The 19,815-nt window shown below is 34.9% G+C and overlaps 2 protein-coding genes across 2 annotated transcripts; one reads left to right on the forward strand and one right to left on the reverse strand.

The window, feature by feature from the left end:
- Window positions 1-201: 201 nt before the first annotated feature.
- LOC139500824 (G-protein coupled receptor 157-like) lies at window positions 202-6,523 on the forward strand. The gene is made up of 3 exons (XM_071289700.1): window positions 202-933; window positions 2,991-3,196; window positions 4,621-6,523. The coding sequence occupies exons 1-3, from the start codon at window positions 426-428 to the stop codon at window positions 4,993-4,995; spliced, it is 1,089 nt and encodes a 362-aa protein (XP_071145801.1). The 5' UTR covers window positions 202-425; the 3' UTR covers window positions 4,996-6,523.
- Window positions 6,524-9,468: 2,945 nt separating this feature from the next.
- LOC139500934 (G-protein coupled receptor 157-like) lies at window positions 9,469-17,997 on the reverse strand. The gene is made up of 3 exons (XM_071289837.1): window positions 17,322-17,997; window positions 10,600-10,805; window positions 9,469-10,015 (listed from the first exon to the last, which is right to left on the reverse strand). The coding sequence occupies exons 1-3, from the start codon at window positions 17,812-17,814 to the stop codon at window positions 9,650-9,652; spliced, it is 1,065 nt and encodes a 354-aa protein (XP_071145938.1). The 5' UTR covers window positions 17,815-17,997; the 3' UTR covers window positions 9,469-9,649.
- Between the last annotated feature and the right edge of the window lie 1,818 nt (window positions 17,998-19,815).

Here is a 19,815-nt window from a genome sequence, read left to right on the forward strand (position 1 = left end):
GTGGTGGAACGATCCGTAACAATAATATAATTTTTTTGGCACTAAAATAGACATGTGTGTAGTGTACCACTTAACACCACACACTTGAGTATTTAGAAACATGGATTTCCTTTAATTGTCCTATGATAAACATAGTGAGGTTACAAGGTCACATTAACACACAAAAGTCATATTGATTGTTTAGCTATCACGTGGGTGTACAACATGTGATGAAACGAATGTCAATACATGTACGTGAGCGTCGACATTATATAATTATGTCTACTATCAATAAAATCCTTAATAGCATTGGAATAATATAACTTTTTCTAACTTTATGAACGTTTGTGTGAAATAGTGAGATTCCATGAGTTTAAATGTTTTCTAAAATGTGTGACATATAATCACGCGACAAAAGTATTTTTTGAGCAGACAAAAAATGAATAATGGAGAATGCGACAGTTAATACAACGTGGATTCCGACGTCCAATCCTATAGTACATATAAATCCCTTATCGGTATTTGCGGTGGATATTTCTTTGACCATCATTGCTTGCACATTGTCATTTTTCGGATCCATATTTATTTTTACGTCTTACTGCGTTGTTGACAGTTTACGGCCTGAAAATGAAACGAGACGGCTGTTAATATATTTAACTGTTTCGGATTTATTCGTTGCCATCGGAAACTTCATTGGAACTATACGTTTTATTGCTATTTACGGCAGTAAACCTATTTATAGTAATTCTGCGCATGCGTTTTCTGACGAAGAACTGTCGAGTGATAGTGTTTGTGTTGTTCAGAGTTTCATACAAACAACAGGATCTATGTGGTCATTTTGTTGGAACACAGCAATAGCCATACATCTATGTTTTGCCTTGGTTTATTGTAGACATGGCACATGGTCGCGGAAGGTGAAAATATTCTGTCATTCCGTCTGTTGGCTTCTTCCTCGTAACTATATATTTGCCGCTTTTTTAGTCCCGGGGCTGCGTGCTTGACTTGAATGCGGGAGGTCATTGGTACGATCCAACGAAACTTGCAAATTGGTACTTGCTGCTTTTTGCTACGCAAGTTGCACAAAGGAGTATAATGAAAGACTTCGGAGACAGAATAATGTGTCCCGATAGGTTCACATGTCGACATTTAGGATGTTCCCATGTTAGCTAGCATTTTAAGATCGTTCTCGGCGTGTTGTTCTATTACAACGCATTATTCTTTCTGCTATGCATTAACAACAACAAATGGAAGTTTTTAACGATCTTGACTGGCTATACAGCCCTTGTACAGTCGGCCATTTTTTTGCATGCATTAACCATTAACTAAGTGTTAAGCAATAATATAACATAATCAACAACACTTTTCATTGTTTTGTGATTTAAATAAGATCGATGTGGTATCATTGTCAAATGACAGGTATGTGAACTTTTAAAGGTTATTTTGTAATATAACATACCCATATTTTCTACTCTTGACGACGTAATAAAAAGTATTGGTTGTGTACTTACTAAATAAAAGAAACACTTATTTCCTGCGCTCGAAGCGCTACTTTGGATATACCTATATCGTAATTTCTACTTCTTCCTTTATTATGAAGCGTTTCTTTACCATGTTAACTAACTTTGATATTCTGAAGAAATTCTGCGACACATTTATTAACATCGACATTGCTTTGGATTGTCAAATATTACTTTGTTTATTTTTAGAAAAATTCTATAGTTTCAGGAACTTGGTTAGGGTCTTATTACACCCATATAACTAACAAATCACATTGCAACATTCCTGTTTCATTAAAAATAAAGAAATGATTGATTGATAGATGTTTTTTAGCTTATCTTCTAGTGACAAGTTTTCATGCATTATTAGGGTGAGAAAACAATTAAATATGAATCTGACAAGTTACTTTTAGATCTTTTTTTTCATACTGTTACATTTTGTGTAATAGAAGGAAGAAAGATACCAGAGGGACAGTCAAACTCATAGATTGAAAATAAACTGACAACGTTATGGTTTAAAATAAAAAAAAGATGACAAACAGACAAATAATAGTACAGACGACACAACATAGAAAACTAAAGACTAAGCAACACGAACCTCACCAAAACTGGCGGTGATCTCAGGTGCTTCGGAATGGTAAGCAGATCCTGATCTACATGTGGTACCCGTCGTGTTGCTTATGTTATTACAAATCCGGTAGATAGTCTAGTATGTCACGCTCGTGAAAAGGTTTTGGAATTCCGACAGTCTGTTGAAAAACACGTCCTTCAAACGTAACAAATATGTTGTCAATCAAGAAATCAAGCATCTTGAAAATGTCAGTATCAGAGAATTTTTGTTTGAATCAGAATGATTCTTTACAAAGTATGATTTATCCCTCCCCAAGACAAGATACTTGTATCTACGTTCGCTATTCTTTTTAATGAAACAAAGTAATACCAACTCTTACAATTTGCCTTTTAGTTTGAAATGGGGAATAATTTGTGGTGTAAATTGCAAGATAAAAAATAATATTTTCTCGTCCTGAAATCATTAATTTGGATATAAACATTTTTGGAACTCCTTTCTATCTGTCCTTTTCTTGATTTTATTTTTTACCATTCCCCAAAAAAGTTATTTTGCTTTTCAAATACTAGTTTCCATATCATAAAGACGATGTTCCGAAGTAAATACATTTTCGTGATACCTTTATAATAGGACAATGTGGAATGATTGCAAATGCGACAACTCTACACCAGACCCCGTCTGACATAAGAGATATCCAATATAGGTCACCGTTCGGCATTCAACAATGAGAAAGACCTATATCGCATAGTCAGCTATAAAAATAAAACAAAATCAGGAGAATATAATGCAATTCAAACGAGATAATCATGACTTTACCTTGTTTTTTTTAATGAAATGAATGTACATGTATGCAAAAATATGAATACCAAGTACAAGTAAACTAACATTACTTTTTCCGAATTTATTTATATCCTCTATCAATCATTAGTCTTTTTTTTTACTTGTAGTTTCCATAGCAATAGCGGCAGCCAGATATGAAGTTTTAGGTGAAGGCTTCACTGAAGTAACTGGTATCTGGTGTTGGATTAAGTCATCTTTGTCAAAGAGCGATCGTATAACGTGGATGATTATTTCTGGTATAGGATGGGAGTTAGTTTCGTATTTTGTGACATGTGTAATATTTATATATCTGAAAGGATACATGTGGCGTCAGGTATGCATAAAATACAATTAATTTATTGACAGCTCCAGGGGTTGTTCCTGTTTTTTTTTCTAATAATGTGAACATTTCATGGTGGTTGCAACCTCCCTTTCAAAATGACTGTATCCCCGCTCGAAATTCGCTGTCAACCTATTTTTTAATAATTTATTATCAAACTTTTATTTGGGGGGATAAGTGTACCTGTTAATAATTGTGTCATTACACTGTCTCGAGATTGATACCAGATAGACAAAGGATAAAAGGCTATGCTCAAAATCTTATCTGATCGCAAAAACCATCGTAAGCCATTATGTGACCGTCGGTTAGGTTTCTCAGTTTTCCAGGCTCCAGCACAATCTTCGTGAGCATTAGCAAAATCGTCGGCATGTCAAAAGATTGCCGAAAGGCTTAACGGAGATTAAATATTAGCGTTGAGTTCATGTGTTCATTTTGCCCTTTGTGATGCCGACGTTTGTCCTCCGATGTCTATTTTACTCTTCGAAAGGCCATCGTGTGTTTGGCTATGATAACATTAAGTGTCCTTCTGTTGACATCATACTTACGTTAGCTATTAACCAGGCTAAGAGCCATCCTTGTGGTGATACAAAATTTCATATTCATCGGGGTATCTGATGTCAATTTCAGAACTGTGTGACGACTGTTAAATTATTTCTTTTAAATTCAGTGTCCAATTTACAATACTAATTTAATTGAATCTTATACATGCGAATTTTTCAAACTTTTTAAACAAAAACAAACGAACAAAATGTTAAACAATTAAAAATGTCGGATGCAACACCTACATAAACTCATCATAGATACCAGGACTAAATTTTGTATAAACGCCAGACGCGCGTTTCGTCTACAAAAGACTCATCAGTGACGCTCGAATCCAAAAAAGTTAAAAAGGCCAAATAAAGTACAAGTTGAGGAGCATTGAGGACCAAAATTCCTAAAAGTTTTGCCAAAAGTGGGCACTTAATATTTACCGAAATGACCAAATTGTCACGAAATGTGCTGATTATGAACCTGCCATTCAAATGTTTTTGTGTGATAAATCAGCCCATTGCATTCCTTAGTTCAATAGGTTTGTCGAATTTTTTCTGAATATATAAAAAAATGCTTCAACACGGAACGGTAGTGAAGTTCCCTTTCGCGACTGTGCAATGACTATGAAATGACCATGATTTCATTGTTACCTACAACATTGTACAAACTAGTCTGTTATATATTTCAATGTAATTTAATCAAAATAGGACTTGGCATAATCGCTGTTGCCGCTTAAAACACCATTATGTTCTGATTCTAGCTGGAATCAAATCCGTTTAGAGACCTTTATCCCCCCCTTTAAAAAACATTTGAGTGAATATTTTATCTTTCTTAAAAAAAAGTATATCTTATTTTTTTAATAAAACTACTTTTACTTTATGTTTTAGAAAACAAGATTCAATCAACGCAGATTTAACGACGTATCTCTTCGACTGAGGGCTGAAGATGAAAACTACCTTTACTTGTGGTTGATCGGATTTCTTCTCAGGATATGGGGAACAGTGCGCTTCTTTTTATTTGTGTCAGGAAATTCTTCAAACGATAAACCTTACGCTGGCATAGATTTTGCGCTATTGCATCTAGAAAGTTTTGGCGACAGTTCGAAGCCATTTTTTACGTTTCTTTTATTTTGCATTGCTGACAAAAGAACTCGACAACTGCTGCGGAACAAAATATTCTGTAGAAGACGTGGTTATGAAGAAATTTTACAAAGTATCAATGCGGAGTCAAATTATGATAACAGTGTAAATGAACCCTTATAGATATCGTGTTAAATTATACGAAATTGGTACACTTATAGTACACCATCATGATTAGATTCCCAATCGGTTTTAAATGATATTTCGAGGATTAAGTTAAGGTGCTTGGTCATATTCTTGTTCACGAAAACTGACATGCACTCAGTATGATTTAACTCTGATTACATGAATCAATGTGTTTAGTATATGTCAGAGAATGACAATACAATTCTTAATGATTAAGTTAAAGCGTTAGCTATGGTTTTGGTTTTTATAATTGACTAGAATTTTAACTCAATGTTTTATAAATAGATTCTAGGTACTGTCTTCGCGTTTTTTTTTTATTTTGATAACATGTTATATGGTTCATTTTTTTTTTTTAATAATTAACATTAACTGCTTATTCCATTTTAATAATGTCCTTTTGGCGTGGCACTGTACTTATGTATCACGTATTTTTTGTTGTGTTGTGTTCATTTTGTGTATTCTTGTCTCCCTTATTTCTATATATGCTTTGTCAAATGCCATTTTGTTTTTCTATGTTGATATAATTATTTGTTTATATAGATGAAGATTATAGGTTGCAATTCTGTAAATATAGACAATACAATTTCCAATAGGATCTCCCTTTACGGCTAAAACTGTGACACTTTTCCTATGATGTTTCGTGAAAAATAATTTCCCAAAACGGAAAGTTTATATGCACTACTATTTTATTCAAAGGTCCAAATAGGGATGCGGCATATTTTCAACATGAATATGCCCTAAACTTCGAAGAATTTAAACTTATACTGAAATTTTAAACTACCCTTACCTCTATTTTTGGACTTCCTAAGAATTAAAATGTAGGTGCTACCATGTTTTTCTATACATTCCCAAGTGATGTCTTTATGAGATGAAACACAGTTATCATATATAGGAACCAGTACGTTAACAAATTAACATATCTATGAATATAATAAATCTCCCCAAAAGAGCCGTCGTTTGAGAAACAGCTGTATTTACAAAGAGCAACATATAACACAATGTGTACTGTTATACCCCTATTTTTTATATTTAACCTATAATGTCGGTTTGTTTTTCACACATAAACGCCAATGTACTTGAATTTTACCTGTTTTGATTTCATTGTTGTTATTCAAACTTCAGCTTTTGGTCAGCTTCAATTTAATATATAAGTCGATCTTGATTTCATAATAGCAAATTATTGTATTTTTATAATTGTAAACTTATAACTACAATGAACTATGAAGTTTATTAATTGCAATATTGTACGTGAAACGAAAGTAGAAAATATCACTCATTTATTTTTATCATGATCTGAATATTATACATTTGAGCAACAAAAGCTTTGATAATGTTGACTGTGATAAATTGAAATGAGTGCATGATGAAGTTTACATTTTTAATTTAATTGGCTCTTTCAAAGGTGTAAATGTTAGTTTTGTCAATTGCATATTGTCTTTAGAGGAATATTGTATGTTCAGAAGGAGGAATATTGTATGTTCAGAAGGAGGAATTTACCGAAATTATATAAGAAGTAAGTAAATATTGATGTTTTCAGATTATTCATTTAAACTTGGTCAAGAAGATGACAATATAGTGATCTGATTCTTGATTTTCCAAATACCGAATAGAGGCTGAATAGCAATATGAGGCTAACCTCATACAGGAACTTCTTAGGAAGACAAATGAGAAGTAAGCAATATCTTTTAACTTTACTCTCCGCTAAATAAATGATGTTCTCTCACTAAATAATTAAAAATTTGGTGACTATGTTGAACGCATCTATCCCATCGAACTAGAGATAAAGGATACTACAGAAACAGTTAAGTCTGTCGCATATCTAGACTAATATCTACAAGTTGACAACAAGGGTCGATTGAAAACAAAACTTTACGACAAAAAAAAATGATTTCAGCTCCGCAATTGTGAACTTTCCATTTCTATATAGCAACACTCTAGCAGCGCTTGCATACGGAATATATATCTCCCAATTGATACAATATCCCCGGGCTAGTATTTCCGATCATGATTTCCTTGGAAGAGGGCCAGTTGAAGCACTCCTTCGGCTTCTGAATTTTCTCACTGTGTTGAAGACCCATTTGTGGCCTTTTGCTGCTTTCTGTTCTTTGGTTGGATTTTTATTTACACCCTTCCCCATTTCCGTTCTCAATTTTAAGGTGGTATATTTCTAGTGTTAATGTGACAACTCTCCAACATTCACAGATTTAGCGTATTTCACCAATCACCTGAAACCCATACAGTATAGTCAGTTACGAAAAGCTCCATTTGACAAAATGTAAAACAATTCAATCGATAAATAAAGCAAACAGTAGTATACCGCTGTTCGAAACTCATAAATCGATTGAGAAAAAAACAAACCCGGGCTTCAAACTAAAACTTAGGGAAACGCATCAAATATAAGAGGAGAACAACGACACAACAGAAACACAACATTGAAATGTAACATACACAAAAACGAACTATAATAATATGTAACAATGGCCATTTTCCTTACTTGGTACAGGACATTTTTAGAAGAAACAAATGGGGGGTTGAACCTGGTTTTCTGGCATGCCAAACCTCCTGCTTTAATGGTAATGCTAAATATAACATTGAAATGACAACATAACATGACAGGACTACAATAGAAATAAATAGGAGAACATAAAGGACAGAGAAACGCACAAATAATAGCTAACAAAAGGCAACAGGTTTTAAATTTAATACGCCAGACGTGCGTTTCGTCCACACAAGACTAAACAGTGACGCTCAGATGAAAAAAGTTCGAAAGCCGAAACAAGTACAAAGTTGAACAGCACTGAGGACCGAACGTTCAAAAAAGCTGTGCCCAATACGGCTAGGGTTTTCTGCCTGCGATATAAAGAACATCATTATTATTTAGAATAATTTAGAATCTATACTTATGCAAACAGTATATTTTAAAATGACTATATAATTATAGTGTATCACATATTTGTTACGAATACGTTGGGTTTTGCATATGCAATAACCTCAAAATTGCCCGGGGCAAAAAAGACGATATTGATATTGTGCCCCGATTCCAAATGACGTCACGTCATTGCGTCCTTAACGACACTTTTGTGATACAAAATTAAAAATTTTACCTGTTATGTTTCATTAAATTGTAATAATTGAACTTTGTGTCTCTATTCTGCAGAACTTAGATATGTGATAAATAGATTATAACATGTCTTTTCCATATTGGCCCTGGTATCATCCCTCGACTCATATTGGCCCTCGGCTAAGGCCTCAAGGCCGATATGGGAGTCTCGGGATGATACCAGGGCCAATATGGAAAAGGCCATGTTATAATCTATACATATACATGATAAAACCGAAGTGTTCACTAACTACTGAATTAAAACAGATACATTACATAAAACAACATAATCCAGCACAAAAAAATACCCACACCGGAGTTACATTCGTCTCAACTCGGCCGATTCCGTACCCTCATCTCTCGTTGCAGATTTTACCGAGGATTGCCGAATGACCCAAGTTAGTAATAAAAAACAATACTCATCACATTAGAAACAGTTTTCTCGATTCGCACTAAGAATGTTTTTGAAATAGCAAATACCAAGAACAATTTATTTCATGTAGTAAGATTCTGATAAGTTAAAGTGATCCTTTAATCAAAGCACCCCTGATTATATGCCAGGTCCTTTGTTCTACCAGGGGTGATCATCCCTACCAGATCACCCTACCTTAAGTTTCTTTGTTTTGCATGATTTCCTTCGTTGTGTAACATTTTGGCGGTAATGGCTAATCAACAATAAAACTTAGAAATATTTATACGAATAAGACTAATTTTCAAAATGTATGTAGAAAAAAATCCAGTGTCTATGATGGGATTCGAACTCAAGACCTTTATCATATCAAACAACGATTCAAACTCCTACACCAGGACGACTGGATACGAATTCACTGTTAATTTAACATACTTAAACATTTGTCCGGGGCTCATTAAAGGTATATAATATATAATGATATATACATATAAAAAAGAAGATGTGGTATGATTGCCAATGAGACAACTATCCACAAAAGACCAAAATGACACAGACATTAACAACTATAGGTCACCGTACGGCCTTCAACAATGAGCAAAGCCCATACCACATAGTCAGCTATAAAAGGCCCCGATAAGACAATGTAAAACAATTCAAACGAGAAAACTAACGGCCTTATTTATGTAAAAAAAATGAACGAAAAACAAATATGTAACACATAAACAAACGACAACCACTGAATATACAGGCTCCTGACTTGGGACAGGCACATACATAAATAATGTGGCGGGGTTAAACATGTTAGCGGGATCCCAACCCTCCCCCTAACCTGGGACAGTGGTATAACAGTACAACATAAGAACGAAATGATATATTTATAAGGATTGTGTGGCGTAATAAACTCGATTTTGTGTAGTGTAAATTGTTTTTTTTTACTAATCTAGAACAGCTTGGATGTAAAAAAAACGTTTATCTGTTTTAAGTGCTTCGCAAGTCATAATATTAATGTAGTGGTATTAATCACCAATGTCAGTCGAGTCACAAAGATGGCATACTCTATTGTCTGTAAACAAATATGATGCTAAATTTTATTAATGTTTGTACCTGTCTGGTTCAAAGTAAACTTACATCTGGCAGTGTTAATTAAAAGTATTATAATTATTTGGTTCCGCATTTAAACTTTGTAGAATTTCCTCATAACCACGCCTTCTGCGGCATATTTTGTTCATTAGAATTCGTCTAGTTGTTTTGTCAGCAATGCAAAATAAAATAAATGTAAAAAATGCCTTCGAACTGTCACCAAAACTTTCTAGATGCACTAGTGCAAAATTTATGTCCGCGTAAGGTTTGACATTCGAGGAATTTCCAGACACAAATAAAAAGAAGCGCAGTGTTCCCCATATCCTGAGAAGATATCCAATCAGCCATAAGTAAAGATAGTTTTCATCTTCAGCCCTCAGTCGAAGAGATACGTCGTTAAATCGTCTTTGGTTAAATCTTGTTGTCTGAAATATAAAGCTAAATATCTGTTTACCGAAAAAAAAAATCATAAATACCGAAATAATTTTTTAGAAAGAGATAATATCCGTATCAAACGAAAAAAATATTGCTCTATTCAGTTAGAAATTTTGTTTTCGGAACACCTTGGTTTGATAAGTTATAAAAACAATATTTGTTGCCAACAAGTAGGAGGGTTGGTTTAACAATCGGACATTTTTCATTAGACTTTGTTCCATTGTTTCAATTTGTGTTCGTTTGTGCATGTTAGAAAATGTTGCCCAATTCTCTGGTACATCTCGATTCAATATACGAAACTTGATTATGCGAAATGGGGATTCATCATTAAAGAAATCGTTGATATATCTAAACGATTATCAATAGCTTCACTTATTCCTCCAAATGAAACGATTAACTATCAATAACTTAAAACCGAATAAGTTGACGGTACATTTCAGGTGCGGATGCGGCCAATTTGAATATGGGGTTTTAACCGCAAGAACACAACGAAACGTTATCTTATTAAAAGAGTCCAACCCCGGAACAGCCTCGGATTCGCCAATGAATTTCGTGAACTGTTTATTATGCATACCTGACGCCACATGTATCCTTTCAGATAAAGAAACATTATACATGTCACAAAATACGAAACTAACTCCCATCCTTTACCGGAAATTATCATCCATAAAATCCGGTCGCTCCTTGACAATGACGATTTAATCCAACACCAGGTACCAGTTACTTGAGCGAAATCTTCACCTAAAACTTCACATTTGGCAGCCGCTATTGCTACGGAAACTACAATTTAAAAAGCGAACAACGTTTAAAAAAAGGAATAGCCATATGAATTGAATTAATGAAAACAAATCAAGGTATCTAATATCGTCTTAAGCTAATGTAATGATCATGATGATTATGAAACATGAGTCTTTACCTAAATATTCAGATTTTTTGTAGCTGCTACATGTATATAAACTATAATTTAAAAAGAAACTACTGCTTAATAAAGACTTGTTATAAATAAATCCGTTGCAGACCGTACAATGACCTAAAACTGCTTACCTTTACAAATTGTGACTTGGTTGGATAATTGTCTCATTGGCACTTATACCACCTTATATCTACCGACAAAATAAATAATTGTGTGGATGTATGAATATTTTGCTTTGTCCGGTCTGTGTTTTTGTTAGACAAGTTAGATATATTTCTGCTTTGTATCTATCTTAGTTGAAGCTTTTTCCATCTGATTTTTATATTTCTTATGTACTGTTATGGGGAGAGTTTTACACCAGTAATAATGTTGTTAATGATGATGATGTATCGGCCAGTCTTTGTATCTATCTTAGTTGAAGCCTTTTCCATCTGATTTTTATATTTCTTATGTACTGTTATGGGGAGAGTTTTGCACCAGTAATAATGTTGTTAATGATGATGATGTATCGGCCAGTCTTATGTACTGTTATGGGGAGAGTTTTGCACCAGTAATAATGTTGTTAATGATGATGATGTATCGGCCAGTCTTATGTACTGTTATGGGGAGAGTTTTGCACCAGTAATAATGTTGTTAATGATGATGATGTATCGGCCAGTCTTATGTACTGTTATGGGGAGAGTTTTGCACCAGTAATAATGTTGTTAATGATGATGATGTATCGGCCAGTCTTATGTACTGTTATGGGGAGAGTTTTGCACCAGTAATAATGTTGTTAATGATGATGATGTATCGGCCAGTCTTATGTACTGTTATGGGGAGAGTTTTGAACCAGTAATAATGTTGTTAATGATGATGATGTATCGGCCAGTCTTATGTACTGTTATGAGGAGAGTTTTGCACAAGTAATAATGTTGTTAATGATGATGATGTATCGGCCAGTCTTTGTACTGTTATGGGGAGAGTTTTACACCAGTAATAATGTTGTTAATGATGATGATGTATCGGCCAGTCTTATGTACTGTTATGGGGAGAGTTTTGCACCAGTAATAATGTTGTTAATGATGATGATGTATCGGCCAGTCTTATGTACTGTTATGGGGAGAGTTTTGCACCAGTAATAATGTTGTTAATGATGATGATGTATCGGCCAGTCTTATGTACTGTTATAAGGAGAGTTTTGCACCAGTAATAATGTTGTTAATGATGATGATGTATCGGCCAGTCTTATGTACTGTTATGGGGAGAGTTTTGCACCAGTAATAATGTTGTTAATGATGATGTATCGGCCAGTCTTATGAACTGTTATGGGGAGAGTTTTGTACCAGTAATAATGTTGTTAATGATGATGATGTATCGGCCAGTCTTATGTACTGTTATGAGGAGAGTTTTGCACCAGTAATAATGTTGTTAATGATGATGATGTATCGGCCAGTCTTTGTATCTATCTTAGTTGAAGCCTTTATATTTCTTATGTACTGTTATGGGGAGAGTTTTACACCAGTAATAATGTTGTTAATGATGATGATGTATCGGCCAGTCTTATGTACTGCTATGAGGAGAGTTTTGCACCAGTAATAATGTTGTTAATGATGATGATGTATCGGCCAGTCTTTGTATCTATCTTAGTTGAAGCCTTTATATTTCTTATGTACTGTTATGGGGAGAGTTTTACACCAGTAATAATGTTGTTAATGATGATGATGTATCGGCCAGTCGTATGTACTGTTATGGGGAGAGTTTTACACCAGTAATAATGTTGTTAATGATGATGATGTATCGGCCAGTCTTATGTACTGTTATGCGGAGAGTTTTGCACCAGTAATAATGTTGTTAATGATGATGATGTATCGGCCAGTCTTATGTACTGTTATGGGGAGAGTTTTGTACCAGTAATAATGTTGTTAATGATGATGATGTATCGGCCAGTCTTATGTACTGTTATGAGGAGAGTTTTGCACCAGTAATAATGGTGTTAATGATGATGATGTATCGGACAGTCTTATGTACTGTTATGAGGAGAGTTTTACACCAGTAATAATGTTGTTAATGATGATGATGTATCGGCCAGTCTTATGTACTGTTATGAGGAGAGTTTTGCACCAGTAATAATGTTGTTAATGATGATGATGTATCGGCCAGTCGTATGTACTGTTATGGGGAGAGTTTTACACCAGTAATAATGGTGTTAATGATGATGATGTATCGGACAGTCTTATGTACTGTTATGGGGAGAGTTTTGCACCAGTAATAATGTTGTTAATGATGATGATGTATCGGCCAGTCTTATGTACTGTTATGGGGAGAGTTTTGCACCAGTAATAATGTTGTTAATGATGATGATGTATCGGCCAGTCTTATGTACTGTTATGGGGAGAGTTTTGCACCAGTAATAATGTTGTTAATGATGATGATGTATCGGCCAGTCTTATGTACTGTTATGAGGAGAGTTTTGCACCAGTAATAATGTTGTTAATGATGATGATGTATCGGCCAGTCTTATGTACTGTTATGGGGAGAGTTTTGCACCAGTAATAATGTTGTTAATGAGGATGATGTATCGGCCAGTCTTATGTACTGTTATGAGGAGAGTTTTGCACCAGTAATAATGTTGTTAATGATGATGATGTATCGGCCAGTCTTATGTACTGTTATGGGGAGAGTTTTGCACCAGTAATAATGTTGTTAATGATGATGATGTATCGGCCAGTCTTATGTACTGTTATGAGGAGATTTTTGCACCAGTAATAATGTTGTTAATGATGATGGTGTATCGGCCAGTCTTATGTACTGTTATGGGGAGAGTTTTGCACCAGTAATAATGTTGTTAATGATGATGATGTATCGGACAGTCCTATGTACTGTTATGGGGAGAGTTTTGCACCAGTAATAATGTTGTTAATGATGATGATGTATCGGCCAGTCTTATGTACTGTTATGGGGAGAGTTTTGCACCAGTAATAATGTTGTTAATGATGATGATGTATCGGCCAGTCTTATGCACTGTTATGGGGAGAGTTTTGCACCAGTAATAATGTTGTTAATGATGATGATGTATCGGCTAGTCTTATGTACTGTTATGAGGAGAGTTTTGCACCAGTAATAATGTTGTTAATGATGATGATGTATCGGCCAGTCTTATGTACTGTTATGGGGAGAGTTTTGCACCAGTAATAATGTTGTTAATGAGGATGATGTATCGGCCAGTCTTATGTACTGTTATGAGGAGAGTTTTGCACCAGTAATAATGTTGTTAATGATGATGATGTATCGGCCAGTCTTATGTACTGTTATGGGGAGAGTTTTGCACCAGTAATAATGTTGTTAATGATGATGATGTATCGGCCAGTCTTATGTACTGTTATGAGTAGAGTTTTGCACCAGTAATAATGTTGTTAATGATGATGATGTATCGGCCAGTCTTATGTACTGTTATGGGGAGAGTTTTGAACCAGTAATAATGTTGTTAATGATGATGATGTATCGGCCAGTCTTATGTACTGTTATGAGGAGAGTTTTGCACAAGTAATAATGTTGTTAATGATGATGATGTATCGGCCAGTCTTTGTACTGTTATGGGGAGAGTTTTACACCAGTAATAATGTTGTTAATGATGATGATGTATCGGCCAGTCTTATGTACTGTTATGGGGAGAGTTTTGCACCAGTAATAATGTTGTTAATGATGATGATGTATCGGCCAGTCTTATGTACTGTTATGGGGAGAGTTTTGCACCAGTAATAATGTTGTTAATGATGATGATGTATCGGCCAGTCTTATGTACTGTTATAAGGAGAGTTTTGCACCAGTAATAATGTTGTTAATGATGATGATGTATCGGCCAGTCTTATGTACTGTTATGGGGAGAGTTTTGCACCAGTAATAATGTTGTTAATGATGATGTATCGGCCAGTCTTATGAACTGTTATGGGGAGAGTTTTGTACCAGTAATAATGTTGTTAATGATGATGATGTATCGGCCAGTCTTATGTACTGTTATGAGGAGAGTTTTGCACCAGTAATAATGTTGTTAATGATGATGATGTATCGGCCAGTCTTTGTATCTATCTTAGTTGAAGCCTTTATATTTCTTATGTACTGTTATGGGGAGAGTTTTACACCAGTAATAATGTTGTTAATGATGATGATGTATCGGCCAGTCTTATGTACTGCTATGAGGAGAGTTTTGCACCAGTAATAATGTTGTTAATGATGATGATGTATCGGCCAGTCTTTGTATCTATCTTAGTTGAAGCCTTTATATTTCTTATGTACTGTTATGGGGAGAGTTTTACACCAGTAATAATGTTGTTAATGATGATGATGTATCGGCCAGTCGTATGTACTGTTATGGGGAGAGTTTTACACCAGTAATAATGTTGTTAATGATGATGATGTATCGGCCAGTCTTATGTACTGTTATGCGGAGAGTTTTGCACCAGTAATAATGTTGTTAATGATGATGATGTATCGGCCAGTCTTATGTACTGTTATGGGGAGAGTTTTGTACCAGTAATAATGTTGTTAATGATGATGATGTATCGGCCAGTCTTATGTACTGTTATGAGGAGAGTTTTGCACCAGTAATAATGGTGTTAATGATGATGATGTATCGGACAGTCTTATGTACTGTTATGAGGAGAGTTTTACACCAGTAATAATGTTGTTAATGATGATGATGTATCGGCCAGTCTTATGTACTGTTATGAGGAGAGTTTTGCACCAGTAATAATGTTGTTAATGATGATGATGTATCGGCCAGTCGTATGTACTGTTATGGGGAGAGTTTTACACCAGTAATAATGGTGTTAATGATGATGATGTATCGGACAGTCTTATGTACTGTTATGGGGAGAGTTTTGCACCAGTAATAATGTTGTTAATGATGATGATGTATCGGCCAGTCTTATGTACTGTTATGGGGAGAGTTTTGCACCAGTAATAATGTTGTTAATGATGATGATGTATCGGCCAGTCTTATGTACTGTTATGGGGAGAGTTTTGCACCAGTAATAATGTTGTTAATGATGATGATGTATCGGCCAGTCTTATGTACTGTTATGAGGAGAGTTTTGCACCAGTAATAATGTTGTTAATGATGATGATGTATCGGCCAGTCTTATGTACTGTTATGGGGAGAGTTTTGCACCAGTAATAATGTTGTTAATGAGGATGATGTATCGGCCAGTCTTATGTACTGTTATGAGGAGAGTTTTGCACCAGTAATAATGTTGTTAATGATGATGATGTATCGGCCAGTCTTATGTACTGTTATGGGGAGAGTTTTGCACCAGTAATAATGTTGTTAATGATGATGATGTATCGGCCAGTCTTATGTACTGTTATGAGGAGATTTTTGCACCAGTAATAATGTTGTTAATGATGATGGTGTATCGGCCAGTCTTATGTACTGTTATGGGGAGAGTTTTGCACCAGTAATAATGTTGTTAATGATGATGATGTATCGGACAGTCCTATGTACTGTTATGGGGAGAGTTTTGCACCAGTAATAATGTTGTTAATGATGATGATGTATCGGCCAGTCTTATGTACTGTTATGGGGAGAGTTTTGCACCAGTAATAATGTTGTTAATGATGATGATGTATCGGCCAGTCTTATGCACTGTTATGGGGAGAGTTTTGCACCAGTAATAATGTTGTTAATGATGATGATGTATCGGCTAGTCTTATGTACTGTTATGAGGAGAGTTTTGCACCAGTAATAATGTTGTTAATGATGATGATGTATCGGCCAGTCTTATGTACTGTTATGGGGAGAGTTTTGCACCAGTAATAATGTTGTTAATGAGGATGATGTATCGGCCAGTCTTATGTACTGTTATGAGGAGAGTTTTGCACCAGTAATAATGTTGTTAATGATGATGATGTATCGGCCAGTCTTATGTACTGTTATGGGGAGAGTTTTGCACCAGTAATAATGTTGTTAATGATGATGATGTATCGGCCAGTCTTATGTACTGTTATGAGTAGAGTTTTGCACCAGTAATAATGTTATTAATGATGATGATGTATCGGCCAGTCTTATGTACTGTTATGGGGAGAGTTTTGCACCAGTAATAATGTTGTTAATGATGATGATGTATCGGCCAGTCTTATGTACTGTTATGGGGAGAGTTTTGCACCAGTAATAATGTTGTTAATGATGATGATGTATCGGCCAGTCTTATGTACTGTTATGGGGAGAGTTTTGCACCAGTAATAATGTTGTTAATGATGATGATGTATCGGCCAGTCTTTGCTCGTACTCCTATATGCAACTTGCATAAAAAAGAAGCAGAAGCGGATCGTGCCAACGACATTCCAAACTCGACGAAATCACGCTACCACGTGACAACCAAGGCAGTTGATATCTATATACTTACGAGGAAGAAGCCAACACACTGAATGACAGAATATTTTCATCTTCCGCGACCATGTGCCATGTCTACAATAAACCAAGGCAACACATAGATGTATGGCAATTGCTGTGTTCCAAAAAAATGACCACAAAGATCCTGTTACTGAAATGAAACTTTGAACAACACAAACGCTATCGCTCGCCAATTCTTCGCCCGAATTAGCATAAAACGGTTTATTGTCGTAAATAATAATAAAACGTATAGTTCCAATGAAGTTTCCAATGGCAACTACCAAATCCGAAACAGTTAAATATAAAAGCAGCCGTCTCGTTTCATTTTTAGGTCGTAAACTGTCAACGACACAATAAGCACTAAAAATAAAAGCGGATCCTAAAAATGACAATGTGCAAGCAATGATGGTCAAAGTAATATCCGCAGCAAATACTGACAAGAGATTTATATTGTCTGTTTCATTGGCTATTGGCAGAATCGTAGTACTAATTGTCACATTCTTCATTCTTCACCTTTTCTAAAGAGTACAATTAGCTTATTTCTCGTCTGCTTTGAAAAATCTTGTCATGTGATTATAATTTTATGTCATATATTGTCGTAAATATTATGTAACATGAAATTTCATATTCCACACAAACTAAAATAAAGTTTGAAAATTTCTACTATGTAAAGTCCAATAATATTAAGGAGTTTATTTATAGCTTAGTACATGTTGTTGACGTTATATATTTGAAATCATTAATGTAAGTGTATCCACTCACTTGAAGGTCAAAAGAAAAATATGAGTGTAAATATAACCTAATTTCATCATAGGACAATTTAAGGAAATACATTTTTCTAAATACTCAAGTGCCTGGCGTTAAGTGGTACACTACACACAAGGCTATTTCAGTGCAAATATGTCTCTTGTTGCAAATCGTTCAACTGCGACCACTGGGTTTGACGTGTGGTTACATTGGAGGGATTTATTGCTGTTTAATGTCCAGTGGCAAATTAAACGTGTAAACAGGACCCGAACAAGATGATGTTACATGAATTTAAACACTGCTTTGTACTATATCTACACTTTGAATGGGCATTTTAGTGTGTTAGTTCTCAAGGTACCAGACCACAAAAAAAGGGCGTCTCCATACCCACGACACATTGTTCTTACTCAGAGCCGACCACTCGTTCTCCTAAAATAGTGGTGAGGTACAGCTACAAAAAGAGTAAAGTTAGTTCGGTTTGACCTGAAAGGTATATTAACCAAAACCATCGATATTAGAGACGAACATTTTGGGTCATCAATTATACTTCTCAACTTCGTTATTAGATGCATGATGGTAGGAATGCGAAAATGTCTGAAGGACTTATCGTTATACAATGTTATGGTTACGTAGGGAAGTAAAAATGTCACACAAACTCCAAAAATAGCCAAAGACCTGGTCAACTCGATGTATTAAACTGGCATGTAAAAGAATCACCAATGACACTCGAAAAAACAATAACAAAGAGCTAAATCAAGTACGAAGTCATTAATTTGGATATAGTCGGTTAAGGAATAAATGTCTTTCTTTCCTTAAATTCATTATTAAATTTCTCCTATTTATTTATTTTACTTGCAATAGTATTGACAGCTGATATGTATAAAGTTTTAGGTAAAGACTTGGATTGCAAACCGTTGAAATTGGGTATCGACGAACTAAGAATAAATACAACATACCCGATAGAATTTAACAATTATAGGTCACCATATGGCTTTCAACAATGAGCAAAGATTTTTAACATAGTCTAAGGATTTCAACATAATCAGCTATGAAAGGCTCCGAAATGATAAATCGTCGCTGGGCTTCTAAAATGTTGTAAATAACAAATTTTTCAAGAAAAAAATATCTCACAAACAGGATTTGAAAATTTTGGCAAAATGCATGCTTCCAAAATGTCGTATGTGAACTTGAACATTTTTGTAAAAAGCAGTGAAACAAAAACTTTGACATTTCTGGATTATCCAAGAACTTAAATTATTTTCACAGAAATAAAGAAATGTACAATTATTTTTTTCCCAAAGCCATTCTACAACGATTTTCAAGTTTTCATACAACATTTTGGAAGCAAACTTTACAAACAACCGACATTGGCAATTTTGTAATATGTCTTATTTCACACATTTTGATTGGTCTAATTGTATGCTATTTTGTAATACCAAAGATTTCCTTCCGCCCAGACCATTGGTGTCAAAAAGTATTTTTAGCCAAAAAAGTCATATACGACATTTTAGAAGCCCAGCGACGAAATGTAAAACAATGCAATTAAGTTGAATAACAGGCTCCTGGTATGGGATAGGCACATACAGATTGTGACGAGATTAACATGTTTTCTGTTATATATCTGTATGTTGAACCCGCACTTTCCGGAAACGTTGTATTGTCTTAACCATGATTGTTGTGATGATTACATGTGTCAGCCTCTTTTGGCGTTTGAATCCAAAGTAAAAGGATCACAAATTGAAAGCTCTTCCGACTTCGTT

The sequence above is a fragment of the Mytilus edulis genome, chromosome 13, assembly GCF_963676685.1.
Source record: "Mytilus edulis chromosome 13, xbMytEdul2.2, whole genome shotgun sequence".
Lineage (NCBI taxonomy): Eukaryota > Metazoa > Mollusca > Bivalvia > Mytilida > Mytilidae > Mytilus > Mytilus edulis.